Here is a 26,235-nt window from a genome sequence, read left to right on the forward strand (position 1 = left end):
GATTTTCGTACTTCTGAAACCCATATGAATTAACGGGTAAGCTAGCTAGAAAACGAAACTAGTGGGGTATTATTTTCATGAAGTTAAGACATTATTTTAAAGCCATAGTGACTTTTGACAAATTTTATACAGAAGCGACCTGATACGAAGGTATAACGATGTCCGAGATGGTTATTCATTCGCCATTATGTGGAAATAGGAAGAAATTTAATAATAGGAAATCGTTACTGCAGATTGAACTTAGGCATTCGGGCGAACGTAGGTAGGTCATGCCTATTTGTGAACTATCTAGTTTATTTTACTGAACTAGATGTTATCTAGCAGAAGTCTTTATATATCATTGGTTATTTGATTTAGAATCATTTTGTTTAATTTAGCACACCATTAGTGTGTGACAGTCGACACTCGAAGATTAACTACCACTATTAATACCAGAAGTTCTACAACCATCCATATTTGCCATCAGTCTTTGACTGTCATTTTATTCGTGCAAATACAGACACTAATGGAAGCGGAATTAAACAAAATAATTTTGATCAAATATCCAGTGATATGTGGGGTTACTCTTGAAATAAATTCTAATAAATTGATATTAAAATTGAGATGTTTCGCACTTTCGAATTGCAATACAAGCGGTTCTATACTGTTCTGATAGATGCATATTGTGCAACTTGTCAATGTAAACTATTGTAAACCTATACCAATGATTTATTTATTTATTTATTGGAAAACCAATAGCTTAAAACAATATTAACTTATCCATAAAAAAGCCAATAACAGGTTTTCAGTGACTTAGCGATATAAATTTGTCGTGGCTAGAGTAATTATAAAATTTTGAATTATTCTAATTACCTAATTATAATCTTTGCCAATGACAATTTTCATTGGCAATATATTGGGATTGATATTGATATTAGATTCAAGAGTAGACCAGTTGGATTTCCGCTAGACAACACCTAATCAAATAACCTACTATCTAGCTTATATAAACTTTGTAAGCTATATGGAAGCTGTATAAACATAGTTTATTACATTAACTATATGTGATAAACTTTACCAAGTAGTCTCTTGGTATTATAAAGGTGGATATACTAAATAAACAAAGAACATACTCGTAGAAACATATAAGCTACATAACCAAGTATATATAGTTGGTATCGACTGAGACACACAAAATTGTTTGTGCACACAGCTATAACTCGTAAGAACTATAAATTGTGGTCATTCATCTTTTAGCGTGTGTTATATGTATGTAGACTGATTATTTTAGTCTAAATAGAAGAAATAAGATGTTTTTGTAATCGTGGAAGATTTTTCTATAATTAGTTGGTATATAATATAATACATAGGGGAGGTCTATATTCAGTAGTGGACAGTTGGCGGCTGATATGATGATGAAGATGATATAAAATAATGATATTTTATAAAAATGCTAGCAGAATCCCACGGCTTCGCTCGTGTGAATTAGTACATGAATTCTGTGTTCTATTATCTACATATGGATCCCTGGTCACTCAAAAAATTATGGAAATGAAACAGCTGACCAATTAGCAAAGGAAGGGGGCAAAGAATACTCAAATAGAACCAGAACTTATTGTGGCATACCTCGAAGCCTAACATTTAGACACCTCAAACTTGAAAGCTTAAAAGCATCAAATAATGGCTGACTCTTGTTGCCAGGATTATATCACTCGATTGATCAAGGGGTTCTCAGAAAATTACTCTAAGAAATGAATTCTTTTGAGTAAAAATAATGTGTTTGTATTAACAAGGGCTCTCACTGAATACTACAAACTAAACATGGCCCAACTAGGCTTATGCCCAAAAAGGGTTTGCAGATTTTGTCACAATGAGGAAGAAACGCCGCAGCACTTAATTTGTGGTTATATCCCACACTTATATAAACAATATATCTCCTTTGAAAAATATAGTTTATATCCTGAGTAGATAAAACATATCGCTACAAAAAGCATATTAAAATTCCTATCACTGACAGAAAGCAGTGAACTTTAAAAAAAGGGCGAGCACAAAAGATCATGGAAAGGTTACAGTGACACAGCTATTCTGCCTGAAAAAATTCCGTCTTTCAATAACAATAACCCTATGTCCTAAGTTAGGATATCTATTTGTGTACTAAAAATGTATTTCATTAAAATTCGTCCAATAGTTCTTGCGTAAACAAACATCCATCCATCTTCACAAACTTTCCCATTTATAATTTGTAGTAGGATTTTTTTAAATAAGTATAAATATCTACAGAACTTTATAACCGACGACTACAAATGGAGAAGGTCGAAAAATTTATAGATCATATAGTGATCAGTATTTCAAATCAAAAAAGTAAATTAAATAGATATTGCCTAAAAACCATGAAAGCAAACAGTAGGAATATAGGAGCAGATTTTTGCCTACATTTTAAACAGACATTATTAAAAAAAATGGAACGAGAAAGTAAAAAGAATCTATTAGAGTTTTCTACTGCTGCTTAGTTGGTATACCGACAGCCTTGGCTATGAAATTCGCTAAAAGCTTTCTGCCCGAATAAAAAGTGATGCTCGGAACAGTATTGTTAGGCCGGAAAACGAATGAATTAGACAAAGAACTAGACTTAGAAACGTTCTTTACAAGATAATTTATGTACTAACAAAATTGGAGAAAACAGAAAATATAGCCAGACTGGATAGAGACAGTGGCCTAGATTCTTTAGTTTTAGTAAAATTGGAAAAGTGAGATAGACTAAAACAAAGTTGAGATTATTGATCTTCAAAGAATGAAAGGGAGGATTAATGAATCAAATGGTTATTGTTATTACATCAGCCGTTACCGTCCACTGTTGAACATAAGCCTCCTTTATAATGGTGGTTTTGCAAGCAGTTGTCACGCTTGGCAAGCGGGCAGGCAACCGAAGTTAGACTTCGGTGATGTTTTAAGAGAGACCGTGCTACCCATTTCCTAGACATTAAGTTCCCTTAGTCGCCTCTTACGACACCCACGGGAAAAGTGGGGTGGCCCATCCATTATGCCGGGACGACATGGTAAGTGATTGCCAATAAAATAAATATAATTTTATGATACTCCTCATACGTGACTATTTCGGAGGACTAATGTTATACGTCCATGCCCTGTAATTTCACTGTCATTACCGCTCTTAGTTAGTTTAATAAAATCTATTGCTATTTTAACAATCAACTATGTTTGATTTTAATTAATAGCAAAAATAACTGCATCTGTACCGTAAATACTTATATTTTTAATGGGTTTCGTTTATAATAATCTATTCGTTTATTGTTGAAATTACGGAAAAAGCTTGGACGAAATTGCGGAATTTTATTTTGCTCCTAGTTGAATCTAATATCATGTTCTGGAATTTTGTCTTGCCTTAAAAAGTTTGATATCCCTCTCCTTACTCCATCACTGTCAGAAAGTAATACTGAGCGCTTATTTCAGACCCGTTTCAACATATTATTACCTTTTCATGTGCGGTTCCTTTCAATACACGCCGTGTGGTTTCAATCAAACAAATGTAGGGGTTAAACATATAAGCGATTATAATATTTGGTGCTTTATTTTAATGTATCTATTATATATAGGATGAGCTTCTCTGTAGGATCATAAAATATGACTTTTAGAAGAGCTTGTAAATTTTATTTGAATAAAAATAATTTAAATTTAATAATTAATACCATAAGCCACTTATCGAGTTTCGATTTTAATCATTTTAAATCTATGTCTTCCTATATAATATTATGAAGAAGAAAGATTTGATAGTTTGTTAGCAATGGATAAACTTAAAATTTAGCTACATTATCAGCGCGTAATATTATATTATTTTTGAATATTCTATTTACCCGGGCAAAGTCAGGACAGTTGACTAGTTATTTCTTTTCTTGTTCTCTGCCTTATTAGATATGGGCAAAGATGGTGATATAAATACAAAAAGCATAGATTTTCACTAATGAAAAGAGGATTTAGCTAATTACATGCTTGCTAAGTGATCTGGTATCTATCGATTTTAAAAAGAAGGAAGTTCTTGATTCGGTTGTTTTTTTTTTAATGTTTGTCTAAACTACATACTAAACTGATTTGAAAATTTTTTTTTTATTTGAAAGGACATACTTACAGATTGGTTCCATAGAAATTATATCAAAATCACTTTGGTAGTTTACTCCTTAAATTAAAATAACTGGTTTTGTCAAAATCGAAGTTAGTTCTTTGCGGGATACAATCTTCATGAGTTCTTCTTCTCTTGCATCGGTGTTTTGTATATGTGTTTTCTTTAACTTTAAATCGACTTTTATGACAACTCGAGGAGTGGATATAAAAAGGAATGATGACTCATTGTATTCATATTTTCTCGCTGTACATTTCTTGTTACGTGTTTATTTATTTACGTTTACAATAGCATCTGAAGCGCGATGATATGTGGCAACATCCAAGAATGTCGGAATGCAAAATACTTGAGACGAAATACTTTTTTGAAATACAGGGGCATGTTGGTGAAAGAGGAATGGCTTAGATCATATGCCTTCAAGAGCATAATTTCTTTTTAAAAGGCCGGCAATACACCTGCAATTATCTGACTTTGCGGGAGCCTATGGGGGGCGGTAATCACTTATTATCAGATGAGCCGCATTGCTCATTTGCTCTCTATGTTATTAAAATATGCCTTAAATAAAACATAAAATTTTCCCAAAATCCTACTAGAATCGAGTTTTTTTTATTCTACTATGATGGTAAAGAAGCATACAAGCGCAGACCGTTTGATGGTAAACGGGGTTATAGACGCCCCATTTATAACAACAAGTTATAATTTATAAATATTAAAAAAAATATTAGTCTATCACATCAAACTAAAGGTAATTAAAGGTTCTTTTCAAATTTAAAAAAGGTGCCATTATAAATTATTGACAAAAACATATAATTAGTGTCTGTCAGCGAGATGATGTAAAAATTTTAACGGTACCCGGTATTTGAAATGAGGACATTTAAAAATACCAATATTTTAAATAAATAAATAAACCTATTTAAACCTTATGGTAGAATAAAGAAACACATCTCGTATATGGACTTCGAAAACATTACACTCCTTATTTTTGTCAGTAAAATAAAAAGTACTACTTTTCTGTAGATGGAATGGAAATACCACTGTTGTTGATTTTAGAGGACACTTCGAGCTGCGTTTCGGGTTTACTGTCCTATATTTTAACTTTTTTGTAAGCCACTTTCGTTACTCTCGCGCCTTATAAATGGTATCTGCATTTGAAGTGATCAATCTTATGCGTAGTCTCTAAGGAAATTAGTCTCCGGTTAGTAAGGCTTATCTTTTAAAGGATCTTTGGAGATTTGAAGCCATCATTTTTATTTGATACATTGGAAATTAATTATTATCATTGTTTTCAATATAAAGAACACAAGATTCATAATTCTAAACTTTTCCCCGACTTAATTTAAATAAATTCCCGCCTTTTAATTTTTAATTTTTTGACACGGAAAATTATTTTTAATATAATGTGACAATGAAGTCCAAATGAGTTCCAGAAACCTATTCATCGAAATAACCAAATTAAAAAAAAAGTTACTGCTTTTTCATCTTTTATGTATTTTTTTTTATCGACAATTGCAGACAGCTTGTTTTCCCAACACTTAAAACTGCTAATGGCGCCTTAAATCATTTAATGGCGCGTCAACTCTTTAGAAAGCATTAAGAGTGTATTAAAGTCGTTTATCAATAATTTTATTGTCTAAAACGTGACCTGTGTAGTTCTTAATCATAGCTATAAATACATTTTATAAAAGGCATTTTTAATATAATATTAATAAAGAAAAATAATTATTCTGTGATTTTAGTTATTCGTTTCTTATGATAAAACTCACTTTCCAAGTAGGGTTTTTTAATTAAGAGTTATCGTGGTAACTGATTAATGTGTTCTCCTACTACCAGCTCTATTTCATGTCCTTGACCTACCCATACAACATAACGTCTAGTATTTATTTGTACTATGCAGTTGTTTATCGCTTTCCCTTTTTTTTGCCCTTTGTCTTTTCTTAGAAGAATAAGAGGTAAGCAAGAAGAGAGTAAAAATAAATAGAAATAGTTGACTTACTTGGAAGCCCTCAGCCTCTGACAGCAAGAAGTAGAAACAGCCGAACCAATGTGCGAGGATCAGGAGTATGTGGATCAAATTGATGACTCTCCAGAAGTTTGGGTAGACGGTCCTTGATTCGACGATATAATAACAGCTAACTGCTCTGTACACCTGGTGATATTGAAAAGATTTTCTGAGAAGTCTCAATATCAATGTCACTTCTGAATCAATAAATATTAACATAAATACTAAAAACGTACGTGACCGAATACATCTACGTGGTTGGAATGGAAGTATTCTTCTATGATTGGAAAGCTAGTGAATCCAATTTCAAATTTAGAAAAATAAAATACAAATAGAGATGTGACATTATTAAAAAAACAAATTGAAGCCATTGATTTGGTATAATACTAGTGTTGTGCTATATATTGTTTGAATTTGTTTTTTTTTTATGTACTATTTGTTTTTACTTTAAATTATTGTTAGTATAAAATTCAAAAATGTTTTATGTAATGACACACGTAGTATTGACGGAATCGTGTAATATAAGTATCCACACATAAAATATGTAGATGAATTTATTGATTACACGTTTATTATATTAAAAAAAAAATACACTTACTTTGAGAAACCTAGGGAAACGAATGATAGGGTTGGTACCGATCTTCAACTGGATTAGATCTAGGGGTGTCAGCGATGCAATATCCAGAAGAAACGAGCGCGATGTCAAATAATGTTTTGCCAATTTCTTCGAATCGTAAACCTGAAAATGATGTTTTTATTATAAAAGGATAATAAAGAGAAGTTTTATTATTATACAGTCACACCCGTGGGGCCTAGTATTACTGCAGATGAGGTTTATAATGATATTAACTGTTAACTGTCCATTGCTGAACATAGGTTTCTCGCTATTGGAGGGGTTTGCTAGTTGCTACGCTTGGCAGGCGAGTTGGCAACAACTGATGGTTATGGTGATTTTTTAAGAGGGACGCCGCTGTCCATCCCTCGACCTTTCAATTCTCTTAGTCGCCTCTTACGACACCCACAAGAAAGGTAGGAGTGGCTTATTCAATGTCGAGACCACACGACAATTATAATTTTATAATAATAACTTTAAAAACGTTCATACAATTTTGTATAAAAAATATTTTAATAATTCCAATATTGACTGGCAATAATACATTTCCATTTATAGGCTTTAATCCTTTTTAATTTACCATCCAGCCTCAATCCGGTTTGACCTTTTTACTGCAAAATGCCTTTTTATTCCGTATGTTACAAATATATTGTATTCACATTCTCTTTTTTGTAATAGACATGTTTTTTTTTGTATTATTTTGTCATTAATCAATAAAAAGAGGTATATTGAAATTTTACATGTATTAAATCTATTTGTATCATGTTAAATTTGTTTTATATATTGAAGGTAAATTAAAGCATAATTTACCATCCACTTAATTTCTCTTACTTCGTATAAAATGGGATAGTTGTAGGAAATACATTGTATTTCATAGTAATATTTTTGTTCCCTTACTCTAAGGAGATTGATCAAGATAATATACTTATGAAACTTTCTAAAATTTAGACATAACCATCAGACTTTACTCCACTACTTTTTATGACATCTCACGGTATTATAAAGTATTCTTACTTCGTGTACAGTACATACATGGATTGAGATGACGAAAAAGTAAGTTTGTGAAATGTAGAACTAACTATCAGACCTTTTTCCAATTTGTTCCTCTACTCACCTTTTGTGACGTGCAGGAATAAAATGGTGTTGTTTCACATTGTATTCTCACTTCGTAAACACAACGACTGATAGAGATTATAAACTCAAGGTATAATATTTAGAACTAACCATCTTATCTTAGTTCAGTTTGTTCCTATAGTCACCTCTTTTGATATTTAGAGAATGAAATAGCGTACTAAAGGTATAACTCCAATTCGATACAGTTGTCAAAATCAAATATATTTATAATATATAAATATAGCTTATAAATTACAGTTTATTATTTATCATATTTTTTAGGCATCAAATTTGATACTGATACATCATATTTTACATACAAACCCTATAGATACTTTCTCCTTTGGAGTTCTCAAGGTTGACTGGAAGGAATTCTTTCAAAGAATAATTTTGCCTATGTAATTTATCATTTACTTTATAACCTGATAGTTGTATTATATCACAATAAAGCTACAATACAATATAATGCAGAACTAACCATCAGACCTTGCTCCAGGTATCCTGTCCTGAGTTGGACTACGAGGTCTAACGCGAACACCACATCGCTGATGCCGTCGCAGGTCAGCCAAAAATAGTGACACATTATCTGTTGTGAAAAAAGAATTCAAATATTAGAAAATAACAATTACTATCTGACTACAAATTAAGGAATAATTTTTAGGAAGTATTAATGCAATTATGTATCTTTTTTAGGTAATGTTGTACTAGTATCAATAAAACGAAAAAAAAATCTCAATAAAAAAAAAACAAAATATAAAATTTAGCTTTCATTATTAATAAGAGTGATTAGTTAATCTGAAGTATAAAATTGATAAAATAGTTAATACAAATTATGCAAAAAGGATAATACCTTACACATGGTCTTAACAAGTATCATTGGCAGCATAGTGTACTCTAACGTGAATATTTGAGACATTTTTAAATGAAATATTTATAAATTACTTACAAATCTCATTTATTTACACATCGTAAATATTATTTTAACTAATTGTTAATTAAATTTATTTTTTGTTTAAGTTGGTTTGATATTTATATATATAACTTATAACGGAGAGATAATTAAGTAATTTAATTTAATGTATATATATATATATATATATATATATATATATATATATATATATATATATATATATATATATATATATATATATATATATATATATATATATATATATATATATATATATATATATATATATATATATATATATATACATATATAAAAAGGAATATTTTTTTGTTTTTGGTATTCCGTATCTCTGGAAAAACTGGAACGCTTATAAAATCTCTTTGTTATCCATCTGTCAAGACCCTTTTTCTCAGAAATATATGGAGGAATCAAGTTGAAATTAATATCAAATACTCAATCAAGTCTACAAACCCTTGAAACCGTAAAAATGAAAGTTTTAATTCAAGGCAATCAAAAGATAGATGTAGCGTATGTTTTGACAGTCGCAAAGTAATTAAATCCCATAGGGTATTTCCCGTTAGCCTAGAATCCTAAAGCTTGGCAAGAAGTAATGTTACGCAGCACAAGTAAAGGGAAATAATTCGAAAACCGTAAATTTGTAATTTTTTTTAATAGATGATAATGGAATGATAACCCCGCTTGTAGTTACATTACAAAACTTTTTCAACATTATTTTTTTTTAATTATAATTTGCACGAAGTTTTCAGTACTGTGGTCGGTTTTTTATTATAGTTTTCCTTGTAAGTAATTTTTTAATATTTCATTTAATAGTCTCTATTGATATGTACTGTATGTATAGTATATTGGGATATGAATAACCCCGTCATTATAATTTTACATATTTGTAGGTTATCTAAGTTAAATTTGTATCCTTAATTAAGCAATAAATTAGATTTGCATGCCTACAATTTTAAGGCAATTAAACAGATGCCAAAAAGTCTAGTTACATGGCCCTTATAATGTCAAATGTCTGTTTAAAGCAATTAAATATTTTATTTTATTTTATTTAATTTCATTTCAATAAGAATTTCATTTCTTTCATATCTATAGGTGTTAATAGGAATTAATGTGCAAAATACAAGATAAATTTTATGCTTGTTTTCATATTAGACAATAAGATAGAAGATTATTTTAACCCGAAAACTTTTCTTGTTGATTCGGACAATAATGTTTTTTTAAGAACGAAAGTAAATGTCAAGGAGAAATAAATTAAGAGATCCAATAACATAACCAATGACAGGGCTAGAAAGATGATCGGATCGAGATCGTATGACAGCGAATAAAAGACCGTCTGAGAGCTTTTACAAGGTAAATTCAATAACTTCCTTGTAATAATGGATTGTGATTTACAACTCTCAGTGTTATTCATCACAATTTACGATCTCATATTGCATGAAATTTATTCGATTATGTCATTATCAAAATTGCGAGGGACGATTTATTAGTATTTATTACGATTTGTAAGGGACATATGTATTTAATATTACATGTGCTAGAACTTTTTTTTATTGGGTGATAATGGTATGGTGACCGCGCCTGCGCTATCGGTATACACTGGCGAGGCACCAGTAAGAAATGACAGATAAGGTGAAAGCAAGTCAGTAAGCCCATCCTGACAAAGTCAACTAGAATTAGCCACGACAGTTTCCAGGGGGAAACACGTGGAGGTGACAATGAATGTGAATGTGAATGTGAAAACGACTCCATTTTCCGCGCTTAGCCTCTCATTTGGGCCATTGTGCGTATGAGTCGTGGCTAGTGCAGCCAACCTAGCTCCGCCCAGAAGCGCAGAAGCTTCCTGGGTTCTTCACAGGCCTCACGGAGCGACCTCACCGTTCCGAGGATTTCTAAACGTTGATGGGCCACAGCCTCACATTCCAGGATTACGTGAGCAGCCGTTTCTTCGGCGTCGAAACAGCCTCGACATAGAGGGCTGTCTGTGGCTCCTATTGTGTATAGATGTTTGTTTAATGGACAATGACCCGTTATTGTCCCTATCATTGTTTTGAGGTTTTTTCTGTCTAGATGTAATAAACGTTTTGATAGTCGTTAGATGTGGAGGTGACTTGATAGGGTATATTACAATTGAGGCATATAAAATCAAAGACAGCTAAGCCAGGTCTGTCATATATTCAGGAAATTACAAAAACTAATATTTTGTCAAGAATATGGAACGACATTTTATATCTCAAACCAGAAAATTAGAATATTAGTAATAATTTGAATTTTAATTAATAACTTTCAATTAAGAGAAATATTTGACTACAGAGTGTTTTGTTTTGTTTTATACAACTTAGAAAGGCAAACAAGCTGACGGCCCACCTGATAGAAAGTAGTAACCGTCGCCTATAGACATGAGCAGTACCATGGACATAACAGAGTATACTGTTTCGCCCATGATACCTCTCATGCGTTGCCATTCCTGAGGACTCAAGTGTTATTCCTCTGTACCCAGTAAATTCACGTCATATCCCACCCTTCAAACCAAAACACAGTCATGCAAACAACTGCTTTACGGTTGAAACACGAATGGGACAGAGGTACCTAAGCAATCGACTTTTGTACAAAGTCTCTCTCTGGTGAGAGAAAAATCAGTTTTATGGCGTTTAGCTGCTTTTGATTTTATAGGTCTCAGTTACAATCCCTTTCCCCCCGGCTAGAACGTTTTAACAGTACACATCTTTAGTCCATACTAATATTAAAAATGTGAATGTGCGATATTTATTTGTCACCTCTTGTATGTGGGGGGAAAGGGATTTTTACCAATGAAAATTATATATCTAAATATGTCTTCGAACTCGTCAGCGTGCTATGTAGGTACTTAATCACAAACGTGACTAAAATTACTACTGATGCTATCATTAATAGATAGACATGGGTAATATGGATACCGGGGGGAAAGGGATTGTTAGCAATGGAGTTTGACAGCCCCATTGCTAGCAATATGCCCTATTACGTCGACCTCCACGTGGTTCCCCCTGAAAACCATCCTGAACAATTCTTGTTGAATTTGTCACGATGGGTTAACTGGCCTATTTCATTCTCACCTATCATCTTTCACTGGTGCCCCGCCGGTATATACCGATAGCGCAGGTGGATACCATTCCATTATCGCCCATAAAAAAACCTCTTGTGTGTTAACAGCTTAACCAATTACTTTGGTATATACCTACGTATTTTATGGGATGGAAAAACAACATTTATATCAAATATATTTATGTACGGAATACTCGTTGTGTGCGCTCGTGAACGGAACGCGCACGTGACCGGTATTTTATCTCTTATCAAGGTCATGAGGATAAAAATCTTTAATCCTAAATTTTCATTAATAGTATAAATGTGAAAGTGAATTCGTTTTTTTATACACCTAAGAATAGTAAACATGCTGACGACCCACCTGATGGAAAATGGTGACCGTCGCCTATAGACATGAGAAGTACCATGGACATAACAGAGTATACTGTTTCGCCTACGATACCCCCATGCGTTGCCATTCCTGAGGGCTCAGGTGTTATTCCTCTGTACCCTGTAAAATTCACGCCATATCCCACCCTTCAAACTAAAACACAGCCATGCAAACAACTGCTTCACGATTGAAACACAAATGGGACAGAGGTACCCAAGCAAACGACTTTTGTACCAAGTCTCCCTCTGGTAAAGTTTGTTTATTTACCGTATCGTGCCTAAAGGTTTAATCAATCAGTATTAAATATGAGACGGAGAAGGATATAGGCACTTTTTATTATAAAAATCAATTAAGATTAAAAATTAAAAAACAAAAGAATAGCAATCGAATTAGGACCGCTAGAATGACTACAGCTGTGTTTATTCAAACTGAAAGACGTTGCACTCAATGCAATACTCTTTTATTTATTTCCCTAGACGCTGGACCGAGTAAACAGTGGGGTAAGTGCGGAGTTCAAACCACTCCTAAGGGAATTCCAATCCCGTTAAAGTGAGAAGTCGTATTTGATTTAAACGTGTGGTTTTAAGACTAAATCCTCCATAGGTTAAACATCTTTAAGGGAATTATTATATTGTTAGGTTTATTTTAGAATATTTTTTACCAGCGACTTGATCAAATACATCAAGTTTCATAGTGATAGGTTAAGCCATTAAGGCGTTATAATTTAACAAACTCACATTCACATTTTTAATATTAGTAAGAATTTAGAAATAAAGTATTTTTATTCGCATCACCTGGTTATGACCAGGATAAAAAATAGCTCACATGTTAATTACATTGATGTATAAATAACCTAGATATATAATTAGAGATAAGTAATTAAAAAAAAATTAAAGATAAAAAAATTCTTTGAGATCACTTCCAGCTGGTAGGGTGCCTAGGATACTTGCTGCATTTCCACGCTGAATAGCAATGGAAATGCGTTGACCAAAGTATAGGTCAGCCTTCTGGTCACCAGAGGTTTCCACCAGCCGGCGTGAAATCTCTTTGAAAAGATTCATGGCCTCGGGGCCCCACGAATCCAGAAAAATAGCTTAAATTCTTCTCCACCATAAATACTATTGTATGCCAAATTTTACGACGACGGGTTAACTTTTTTTTTATACTACTGAGGTAGTAAACAAGCATACTGTTATTATTACGGTTGTTGTAGCATATAAAAGTAACAAACTAATTAACATACTTACTTTAAAAAGTCTACCGCAATCGATCACCTTTTTTTTAAGAATGTAAGGATTAAAAATATTGTGATTGTACTCTTATTTGTAGTACAAATGTTTAGATCTAAAAGGCTGAACAATTTTTTTTAATGTGTGATAATGGAATGGTAACCCCACCCGCGCTATCGGTAGACACTGGCGGGGCACCAGTGAAGGATGATAGGTGAGGATAAAGCAGGTCAGTTAGCCCATCGTGACGAATTCCACAAGAATTGTTCACGATGGTTTCCAGGGAGAACCACGTGGAGGTCGACCTAATAAGGTATAGGTAAGGCTAGCAATGGGGCTGTCAAACTCCAATGCTAACAATCCCTTTTCTCCAGGCTGAACAAATTGTCGATCATTATCTAACTACTGGCTTGACTACTGATATCACATCGGTATTTTTAATAACCTCACCTCAGGTATTCTGTAGAGAATTTTTAGATCATAATAACTTTTGGTATATATATATATATATATATATATATATATATATATATTATTCATAATAATAAAGAATAGAAGAGGCAAAATGCTGGGCCACCTTATACGACATGACGATTTTTTTAAGAGCATAATAGAAGGAAAGATAGAGGGCAAAAGAGGAAGAGGAAGACCGAGGATTAACTACATGGGACAGATAAAGGAAACACTAGGCGTCATGTCGTATAGGGAGATAAAGGATATGGCCTGGGATAGAGCTGGCTGGAGGAAGATGCATGAATTAGTTGCACCGACAAGAGGAAACTCTTAAATGAAAAGTAAAAAAGTAATAACTTTTGGTATTAGAAAAAATTATCTTTATATAGGCACTTCAGAATATAAAATTAAGATAATGTTATGTCGTAAAATATTATGTCGATTCTACTGTACATTTTGTATGTCATAAAAGAACAAATATGTTTAATGAATGGATATTATTCCAATTTTGTTTTATGCACTTAGAATGGCAAACAAGTTGACGGCCCACCTGATGGAAAATAGTAACCGTCGCCTATAGACATAATCAGTACCATGGACATAACAGAGTATACTGTTTCGCCCATGATACTCCTCATGCGTTGCCATTCCTGAGGACTCAGGTATTATACCTCTGTACCTCCTTATCCAGTATTCAATTGTAAAAATAAAATCGATAATTTTATTTTGACATAAATTTATATCTACATTATGAAACACTACAGTATGATTGATCATATTTAATAAATAGACAATGTTACAAATAGAGATTTGAATAGTAACATAAGAAAAGAAAAAGTAGATGAATTATTTATTGTGTCATTTAAAATGGGAAACAAGCTATAAGTTGATATTGTGAGCAATAAGCATTTCTTTTAGACATATACAGTGTCATTTCGTTTCAAATTACAGTGTCACAGATATGACAGATTATGTCGTGAAAATTTTTGGCCAGCATTAACTTTTTATGAGTTATCAAGTCCATTAAAATGTAGATACAAGGTACAATTTTCATACCCTATAATATGTCTATACTGACCTGCAATTCTGGAAAGCTCTGTCTCACAATCAAAGTCCAGAAGTTGTACAATACACACAGGGTGATCAACCAGAGCCAATAGAAGTAGAAATTCTCATCTGGATTCACCACTGTACGAGGAGCCCTGACTTTTCTTCGCCTTTGTCTGTTTGCTGTTCTATGTTCACCGGTTGCACCTTCCGAACCTGTATCTTCTACCTGTTGAAATATTATCAAACAATAAAGATTCTTGTATAGTTACTGTAAGGTTGACATTAGGTGTTTATATAGTATGGTACGATTATATCGTCACGATATAATCAAAATTTATACAGCAGTATAGAAACGCTTTTAAATATATACATACAAGACAATATCATGCTGTGCACGCCTGTAATATAGTATCTATATATTATCTTGAATCTATTTTATCGTAACGATACAATCATATTCTATCGTACTGCACTACGATAAATTATATATACCAGGACAAATTACAGAATTTTCTACATCAATTAAAAATTATATCAAAAACATGCAACTACTTTAGATTTAATGTTGTTCTAGCGATGAACTCTGATTTGCGGCTTCAAAATCCTTATTTTGCTTTTACGAGCGCTGATGAAAAATATTAAGATATTTCGGAGTTGGAATTACTGGATTAATTTTCTTCAAGAGAGATTATAATAAATATGGGGTGAATTAGTATTAAATGTTTTAATGTGGTTATTTAAAAGTAAAGATTATATAGCATGTTCTGCTCGTATATATATACTACAATTTGTGAGTACAATCTGTTACAAAGTTGGAAATTTCTAAGTACAAGTTCCTTGATGCTGAAAAGTTTGCAAGATAAATGTGTTCGTGCAATCTAAGCTCTCTTATTACGTTTTAAATATCTTTCTTGGAATAATGTTTAGTACCATATGTAATTTTCTTACTATACGATTGAAATATGTTTTAATATTTTTATAACATCTAGAATAGCAACAAGCCGACGGCTCTACAATAGAATGAAGAAGAGTTTAGAATGAGAATACTGTTGCGGGCAGCTTGGCCAGCCGGCTTTTTTATACATAATTATATTAGTATTATTATTGTTTTTTTTTTATATGTTTTTTGACACTTTTTTTGTAGTTTAGTAAGTCATACTGTTTATTGTTTTTTCAGTCATAAATACTATGAGCTCATTGACTTCAAGGAAAACAATGTTAGAAGATTTATGCGATTCGGTTAATTGTTATTGTCCACAACGTGGACCATTTTATATATATATATTTTTTTACTAATTTAAATTTTATTATTTTTGCTTAAATGTGTTACATCTTTCCATTATACTGCTGCTGTCCACTGCTTGTTTTTCTATTTTCACATCAACCTTCACAAACAATACTTGTATTTCAGTAGTAATATTATTGGTATTATAATACAGAAACCAGTGTATTTTTGTTATAAGGAGAACCATTGACATTATACTTTAGTCTTCAAAATTGACAAAGTATTATAGTAAGTATGCCATGTATATAGTTGATATTTACAACATTTATTGAGTCCCTAATTTTGCTTGCAACCAAGTAGAAAATCTGTTATTTATTACGCTATAGTATTTAAGGAAGTTTGACCTTATTTATAGCTTTTGTTATTTAAATCACTAAATAAACCCTTACAAATTTTGAATGGGCGTTTAGAAACTCAATTTTCTAGTCCATTATATAAAATAAATTAAAATAGTCTTATCCAAAGTTTTTGATTGGAAATTTGTTCAAGATTAATTTAGAATTTTCATCAATACTATTCGATATACAATATCAAATTATTTCGATGTTGTGGTACAACAATCATAATTAGCTACTGTTATATAATTCATGTATAAATTATAATGAATTAATATATATATGTAAACTATACTTATGTTGTTATAGATAGGTTTTCAATATCGAATACATAGGTTAGAAAGAGACAGCAAAGTCTGTTGCCTTTTTTATCATTATCGAAAACGTATCTATTGGTAGATTGCTACTTGTTTAGGACGACATGTAGTAAAACAATGTCTGTGCCTTTAAATTTAATGACAAATATTATTTTGGTCATTTTAGTCTTTATTGTAAAATAATTAAAAATTAACGTACTATTAAGGAAATAGAATCGTAGACGACATCATGCAATAAGAGTAGTGTTTTTTTAGTGGATATTAATGGAATAGTAAATCTCACCTGCGTAATTAGTTAAAGCTGGCAGGGTACTTGTGAGAGATGATAGATGAGAATGAAGGCCAAGATTAATTCTGATGAATCTGTCACGATGATGATGAGGAAGCGAGGTCGACCTAATATTACTTGCAGTGGGATCACTAGTCTCTGTTACTAATAATCCCTTTCCCTATGTTACATGGGCATGACACGTGATAGATAAATATAACAATAACTTACAGTTTCCTGCGTAGCCGGCGTCTGTCTCGTGGAGAATCTCTTCAGAAATGAGTCTTCTCTCTTCAGTGTCGCCTTCTTCTGTATCGCCGATCCGAGCTGCACGGTCGTGCGAAGCTTCCTCCACCTTTGGTTGGACTTTGTTCTGGATTATTCCATCCACATATATTAATATTATTCTAAAATATATTAGCTAGTGAAACTTGAAGGGCAATTGTCGTAAGCAAAAGGAGCCATGCTTCCAGAAAATATTATTAGTATTTAAAGGTAGATGGAGAAATTTTAGCAAGGTTCAGCTCAATTTAATTTTCATAAAAAAGTATACCTCTATGAGGTAACAAGAGTGTGAAAATTGTACATATATTTCGTTTGATTATAGAATCATTAAAATTATAAGTAGATAGCAAAGAAAATGGAAACAATCTAAATTTTAATTTCAAATATGCTTCTATTTATTAATCAAGTGCCTTTCACACATTTTATCGTGAACTGAAACGTAATTTTAGTAACGTGCAAACAAATAATCTACCTTTATTTACATGCGGCATGGCAATATTAACTAGAAAAATAAAAATTAAATCTCATATTAAAAAGTATATATATATATATATTTGTAGAGTAAGATCAAGTGAATTGAATTCTAACGCATCTAAAACTAAATATTCTAATTTGCGTCTAATTAGTCAAGAGCTTAATACTAAATTGTCAATCTATCAAATTGAAACGTTCAAAACAAATGCATTAAACATTGAACATTAACACGAGGTCTCCCAAGTAATAGTAGGAAAGTAGAGTCTCTTCAAGGTGAACTACTTAGTATAGACACAATATTCACAAGAAAAACACACAAAATCCAGTGAGTAAAGTACCATTCCCGAAGGCCTATACAGACGAAGGTAGCATATTAGTGGGAAATCATAAACACACAAGGATAAAATGACAACGATACGGTGTTACCGTTGTCCACACGCGTTATCGAACCTTTTAATTTTCCTGAGAGCCTGGTAGTATGCCATAACAGCTTGAACGTGTCTCCATTTATGGCCGCATTTGTCTGTGTCTGATCCTTGCCTCTCATAGTCCAGGATGGACTTCCGAGAGCTTGACGAGCTCGATGCAATGATCGGTCGCCTATAAAGGGATGTATCGTGTTATACGTGGATAAACGTGTTGATGTAGTGTACTGTGCAGTGAGTATGTCGGTGGAAGCCCGTGCCGTGAGTTGCGAACGATTTAATACTATTAAAAGAGATTTAATTAGATACTAGTAGGTTAAATGCAAAATATTAAAATGATTCGGATTCAGCATAAATATCGTTTTTTCATCATAAATACTATTACGTATTTTGTAATCTTAGAATAATTCTTTTAATACATAAATGCATTAAAGATAGACGGGTGTTAATTTAAATAGCAACTATAATGTTGATTAGATGCTAATGTAATAGGTTCTAATTTCAGAATGGTATTTTAATTGAAACAACATAAATTTATATTTTTTAAAAACATCAAAATCAGATATACCTACACATCTGATCTTGGAGCAACTGACAGCTTTAAGATAAAAAGGAAATGTTTTAAACCTAAATACCTAGTCAATACTTTTTTTGATAATTTAGTTTTAATATTTAAAGCAGTTTAAAGGTTCGTTTACATATCAACTTACATAGCTGGTTTTTTAATAATACAAATTATATTATGAATTTACATCTGTAATCACCATGACGATGCTCTAATACCGTCTGTTGGGGTCGACGTAATATATTTTACCCTTTACCAATTTCTTGATTGAAACCGAAATATTTCTCTTCCTTTAGAAGTACTATTCTAATATATTTTTTTATAATATTGTTAAATCACGGATATATTGAATAAGTCTTTCTTGAAGTTGGTATCAAAATATGTTCACGACTATAATCCCTAATAGCGTAATTAGAGACATTTGTAAACTGTTGTGGTGAACGACATTTGATATACCCATATTTTGCTAAACATATTTTAATTTAACATGGCTGGGAACAATTCTACTATTGTCACAACAATTCTACTGTTATCAGCGTTATCCGACTGACCCGGTTACGCGGACAAGTGTATCTTTTGTGTCTATTGCTTATTTTCTTTTGTTCCCCATGTTGTATACTCATGTATTTATTTATTCAAAGTCATGCCGAGACTTTATCCGCGTGACAGAGATGTATTTATTGACTGCGATAAAAAATAAATTACGTATTCCTTCATTCCAAATTATTTTGTATGTTCAATTTCATGACGATTGGTCTAACAAATTTGGAAGCCAAGAGATAACAAAGTCAAATGTAAGGGTATTCATTATTTCAGCTTCGTCGAAGTGCGGCAGTTTCGTAATTATCTGTCAATTTACAAAAATAATTTGACATATTTCAACATTTCTGAACCGAACTAAAATGCTAATGTAATAGATATTAAGTTGTCATTGAAAATTTGATTTTTGTAAAGTGAAAAGTTTTTATTAGAGTAAGATCAAGTGAATCGAATTCTAATACATTTAAAACTAAATGAATTAATTTGCAAGTGCTAACGTATATTATAGATACAGTTTTAGTTTGATAGAAGACATTTTTTTTAAATAATCAATTAGAGACATGGAAAAATGTTTAACATTTGAAAATTAACAGTTAATTTGCCATACTTTGGCAAGCTAAAGTATGAGCGCTCTTAAATTTATAACACTAGTTGAGTCTAATAAATTATAATTACTATTAAAACTAACACTTGTTTTAATGCAAATTTCATATTATTATTTTTTATCGATTCGTAACTCACGGCATTGTCATATAAACTGTGTCCGAGACTCCACATAACAACATGCACAATACGAAAATAATCAGCGTTTCACTAATCGTTCACGGAGTGTACAATATTACGTGTTCTTAGCATAACAGTGACGCTATTTCCAACTGTGCAGGTAATTGTCTAATACAGTTACTATGCAGACCTCGTGATAAGGGCGCCAATAAGAGTTGTGTCGCATTTATAATGCATTAAGGCCGTTCAGGCATATGGAATGACTAATTGGTTACTAATTTAAAGGTCATAATCGATAAAAAGTTTTGATGTATGAATAAATTTCTTTCGGAATTTGAAATGTGAAAATTATTATGGTATAAATAGTAAATAATGTTTATCAAAGTAATAAAGATTGTGAAGTGACTATCTGGTTACTAAATTGAAAATCGGTAAGTATTCTTTCAACTTATTAATAATATTCATGTTACTAATTCTGAGACAAGTTTAAACTTAGTTATTTAAACTTCAGTACTATATAAGACTGAAGACACATCTCTATGCTATCCGAGCTGAGTGCATTCCTAGTTATTATCATGAAAGAAATACTATTATTATAGTATTTGCCAACTATTGTAGGCAAATGTTCATTAGTTTTTTTCAAATGTTTCAAAACGCATAACTTCGATCAATAACATCTAGGTAAGATGTGTATCTAGAAATGTTTTAACAAAAACGTCCAATAAATGCTTAGTAAAAAAGTGGTATTACTTTTATAATTTGTAATTTTTTCACACTGACTGTCATTGTATCTGTATTAATATTATAAAGAGGAAAGATTGATTGATTATTTGTTTGTAATGGAAAAACTCAAAAACTGTTCAAGGGATTTTAAAAATTCTTACACCTATAGAATGCTTCATTATCAGCGAGTAATAGAGATTATATATTATTTTAAAAAAGCTATAGATTCCTATAAAAATTACAGTAATGTAATCCAAGGTATCAAAAATTTACCTAATGAAGCTAATAGAAAATATGCATTTATTTATCTATCTTCCCAATCAAAGCTGGGGTGGATGGCTAGTTTATGATATTATCAACACATTATATATTTTCAGATTTTCAATTTTTTATAAAAAAAAAAAAAAAAACAAAATGACTGTTTTTTGGTATATTTCTCGACGGTATATTTCGGCACCTGACACTTCATTAAAAATTCTATATCAATAAAATTCTTTGGAGGTATTCGAAAACGCAATACATAAAAGTCATTCCATATGTCTGTACATGGCCGTTAACTGCTATTGAGCATTCATTTATTGGCTTGGTGTTGGGTCGTGCGTTTCGCTAGGATTTCAGCGGTTCCAGCTAAGCATTTCCAAAGCTATGGATGCTTTATCGACTTACATATCGTCATGCCTTCCATTCGTCGAGAATGGAGTCAACTTGCTCAACAATCTAGGGTTGGGAAAATATACACTTAATGCTCAGTTTTGGTGTTCACATTAATAAATTTAGAATACAGTGGAAATTGTACGTAGGCAGGTAACAGGTTACCTATCTGGTTTCATAGCTTATTCTAATTACAAATATTTACTTGTATTCTTAAGTAAATAAGTATTATTACCAGTTTGTAACGTACAAAATATTAACTATTTTAATACGTTACAAATAAGATTGGAAATTCAACTATGATATGGGTTTCACTACTGGATAAAAAAGTTATTCGATAAATTAATTGTTTGCCATTAATTGCTATTGATGATAGTATTGGGTCGTGCGTTTACTACGGTTTCAATTATACATTTCCCAAGCTATGGACGCTTTATCGACTTACATGTCGTCATGCCTTCCATTCGTCGAGAATGGAGTCAACTTGCTCATTAATCTAGGGCGGGGAAAATATACACTTAATGCTCAGTTTTGGTTTAATTATTATACATATATAATATATATAATTTTTGTATTGCGAGTAGGTATTGGTAATAATAAAGCTAAAATGTGGTAACTCTTTATTGCGCTATTTAAAATATATATATATATATATATATATATATATATATATATATATGTTAATAAAATATATGCACATAATCATATGCATACTTTACATATTATGACAGTATTTATAGCTTTAGACCCTATTAAAAACTGTGTTAACGTAGTTTGTTACAATCAAATGCATTTTTTAATCGACTTAATAAATGAAGGAGATTTTAAGAGTGTTTGACGTATATTTTTTGACATATGTATCTAAACTAATTTATATTAATTTATACGATTCAAGATAATCCACCAAAAGTATGCGCAAACAACATTTTTTGTCAAAATTGACGTCGATTATTTTGTGTATAAAATTTTTAGGCTGACGTAGATGATTTCAACTTTGTTCACGTGACTAAAGTAACCTATCTAATAATCTTATATTTATATACCGTTTACAAATAAATTTCGTTCAAATCTGATCACACATTGTGTGATTGTGTAAGAAATATGCAAATATTTTAATAACTTTTGCCACTTGTAATAGTATTTATTCATTTATTTATATATATATATATATATATATATATATATATATATATATATATATATATATATATATATATATATATATATATGTATTTCGTGAGGTTCACAGATTTATCAATGCGCTCACTAAAAACCAAGAATAGAACATTACAATAATACAAATAATATATTTATAAATGTTTTTTTAATTACGTTAGAAAAATAAACATTAAAAATGCAATTCTGCATAATTTTTTACCACTTTGCGAAAACGTAACCCCCTCGTGGGTGGCGCCTGATCAGCATGGAATACTCTATTGCGTAGTAGGGTAAATATTCTGTATACGTTTCGTACGGTAGAGACTTAAAATATTTGTAAACAGAATATATAGGTTTATTTATTTATTTTTGTAATCGAATATATCGATGAATCAGGGTAAAAAGTAATCTATGCTTTTGTTCATTTCAAATATTACATGTGTTTTGGATATCATTACGGTTGGTTTTTTTATGCACTTAGAATAGTGAATAGGCTGACGGCCCATTTGATGGAAAATGGTAACCTATAGATATGAACAATACTATGGATATAACAGAGTATACTGTTTCGCCCATGATACCTTCCTTACGTTGCCATTCTTGAGGACTCAAGTGTTATTCCTCTGTACTATGTAAATTCACAGCCATATCCCACCCTTCAAACTGAAACACAGCCATGTAAATATAAGTGTTTCACGGTGGAAACATGAATGGGACAGAGGTGCCCAAGCAAAGGACTTTTGTACAAAGTCTCCCTCTAGTTAAGCCGTAAAGGCTCTATAGAGCAAGAAAAACACAAACTCACTTTCATATTTACAGTATTAGTAAGGATAAACAAAAGTCTACCTAATTTCAAGGTTTATCTTTCCATACCGTATAATTTTGTAACCATGTAAATATTTAGTAATGGTTATATTTGCGTTGTTGTGTTTATTAGGGCTTGTAGCTACTGTTAGCAACTAGTATAAACATAATTATATATTGCTAGCTTTTACCCGCGACTACGTCTGCGTGACGGGGATATGTTTAGGGAAGAAAGTAGGCTATATTCTTCTTTATTCCATATAGCATTTGTATACTAAATTTCATAGTGATTGGTTTAAGGTGCTATAAGGCAACAAACAAACTCACTTTCACATTTATAATATTATAGTAAATGTTTATAAATTATGCTGGTTCTTGTTGTTATATATTATTTACTATTTATAAAAATGCCGTCTGTTGACTTGATATAATGTATATATATATATATATATATATATATATATATATATATATATATATTATTATCAACTTTTTTTTAAAAAAAAACTTAAATTGTCAATGTAAAAGTTCATTTTGAACAGTAAAGTAGCTGGTTATAATACCGTGTCCAATTCGTAACATAACCTAATTGTGGTAACATAACCTAAATGACGTGGGAAGCCATTGTTAGCTTGTAACAATAATTTAAGCCTGTAGCCTGTCAGCGAGTGTCTCAAGTGGAAGAATAGACCTCTTTAAGTATTTCCTGTATACATAGTAAATTTAATTAGTATTTTAAACAATTTTCCGATTGTTCTTGATTCGTTTATATTGTTTATGTAGCCATTTGGGTTCACTTATAGATGTCATTTCTCTAAATTTATTTCAAATTCGATAAAAATATATTGCTGTACCATTACAGCGAAACCTTTATTATAAGAATCGATATGAACTAAGTTTCTAATATGTTTATGTCAAAATTATTATCAATTTAGTTTATGATTGTCCATAAAATAATGATTTCGCAAAACAACCAAATTAAAATATCAGATTAAAAGTTCAGTTCATTCATTCATTAACACTGGTAATACTTTTTGATGAATTTTTGCGTAGCAAAATCTGCATTTTACTTTTTATTTGTTATTATTCTATTTATTTTTGTTATAAATATATTATTGTAATAAATGAAACACGTCCGTGCTCAATTGTATATCTCTTTTTATAATGCTATGAAATACCCACATTACAATTGTATCTATGTATCTTCTATCCATGTTCAACTGCCGAAGAGAAATATAAATCCGCTTCTTTGGCTCGCTGATAGATGATCTTACATCAATCTTATTGTAGGTGTGTTATAAACTATAATAACACCAATGTGTATGTGTGTGTGTGTAAATAAAATAATGAAAGTATAAACACAGGTATAAATACATTTAAATTGCAGCTAAACGATATATATATTAAGAGGATATGTTTAAGAAAAAAAAAAAACATAAGAAAGGCCCTAATAGCATTAAGTCTGCGTTGAATAAATAAATAATAGGAGCAATAAGAGTCAAAACAATAACTTTCTGAATTTTTGTTTGTCTATATGTTTGTTCGGGAATCACGCAAAAAATACTATACTAAATTGAATGTGTGTTTCACAGTTTTATTCCTGAAGATGTAACTTAAAATTTCTTGAATGTTTTTTTCTCGATACGCCATCTAGAAGTGGTTACGTACGCCTACAAAGCTGCGGTCAAAATCTATTAAGTTAATACAAATTTTAATAAATTTACATCGTAAAGTCCGACAATAAAGTTTAATTTACCGTAACGCAACAAGAGCTCTTTGATTAGTAAATAAATTCAATCGTACTGTGTCAATTGAATAATTAAATCAGTGAAGCGATTAATTATCTTACGGTCGACGGTCGGAGAGTTGTTTTGGAATATTTAAGGAAATTTTACTTAATAGAATTGTAATAATTTTGAATATTAAATTCTATCACAGTGTAATAAAGTTTCAATTTTGACAACAATCACAGTTGTTTCTATTATATTATTATCATCTTAGCCATTATCTGTCCACTGGTGAACGTTGGCCTTCCCCACTGATTGCCATAAGAAACGATCCTGATCTACATGCATCCACTGACTTCCTGCAGAGCATTTGAGGTCATCACTCCATTTAGTTTAGAGGTTTCGAGCACTGCTTTTGCCTGTACGGGGTTGCCGTTCAAGAACCTTTCTTTCCCATCGGTTGTTGCTTCTTCGAGCTATGTGACCAATCCATTGCCATTTCAGCTTGCTTATCCTTCAGGCTATGTCGGTTACTTTGGCTCTTTTGCTCTTTTTCACTAGAGGGAGACTTTGTACAAAAGTCGATTGCTTGGGTATCTTTGTCCCATTCGTGTTTCAACCGTAAAGCAGTTGTGTTTGCATTGCTCTGTTTCGGTTTGAAGGGTGGGATGTGGCGTGAATTTACTGGGTTCGGAGGAATAACAGCTGAGTCCTCAGGAATGGCAACGCATGGGGGTTATCATGGACGAAACAGTATACTCTGTTATGTCCATGGTATTGCTCATGTCTATAGGCGACGGTTACCATTTTCCATCAGGTGGACCGTCAGCTTGTTTGCCATTCTAAGTTGTATAAAAAAAATCCTCATTTCGGATTTTATCACGCAAAGAAACAGCAAGCATAGCCCTCTCTATAGCCCACTGAATAATTTAAAGCTTTTACATACAGGTAACCGTGTAGGACCATGTTTAGGTTCCATAGGTCATCACTGGCAACACACACTGCTTA

General features: G+C 31.6%; 1 protein-coding gene across 1 annotated transcript in view; it reads right to left on the reverse strand.

Annotated features, from left to right (window-relative positions):
• Positions 1-26,235, reverse strand: part of LOC113515231 (uncharacterized) — a 436,442-nt gene that overhangs the window by 34,543 nt on the left and 375,664 nt on the right. The window contains exons 4-9 of the mRNA XM_052895915.1: positions 21,554-21,604; positions 17,384-17,525; positions 14,976-15,173; positions 8,315-8,422; positions 6,709-6,849; positions 6,105-6,257 (exon numbers count right to left, since the gene is read on the reverse strand). Coding sequence (XP_052751875.1) covers positions 6,105-6,257; positions 6,709-6,849; positions 8,315-8,422; positions 14,976-15,173; positions 17,384-17,525; positions 21,554-21,604 — 793 coding nt within the window. The remainder of the gene's footprint in view (positions 1-6,104; positions 6,258-6,708; positions 6,850-8,314; positions 8,423-14,975; positions 15,174-17,383; positions 17,526-21,553; positions 21,605-26,235) is intronic.

Source organism: Galleria mellonella, unplaced genomic scaffold (assembly GCF_026898425.1).
Source record: "Galleria mellonella isolate WM207_F2 unplaced genomic scaffold, CSIRO_AGI_GalMel_v1 utg312, whole genome shotgun sequence".
Lineage (NCBI taxonomy): Eukaryota > Metazoa > Arthropoda > Insecta > Lepidoptera > Pyralidae > Galleria > Galleria mellonella.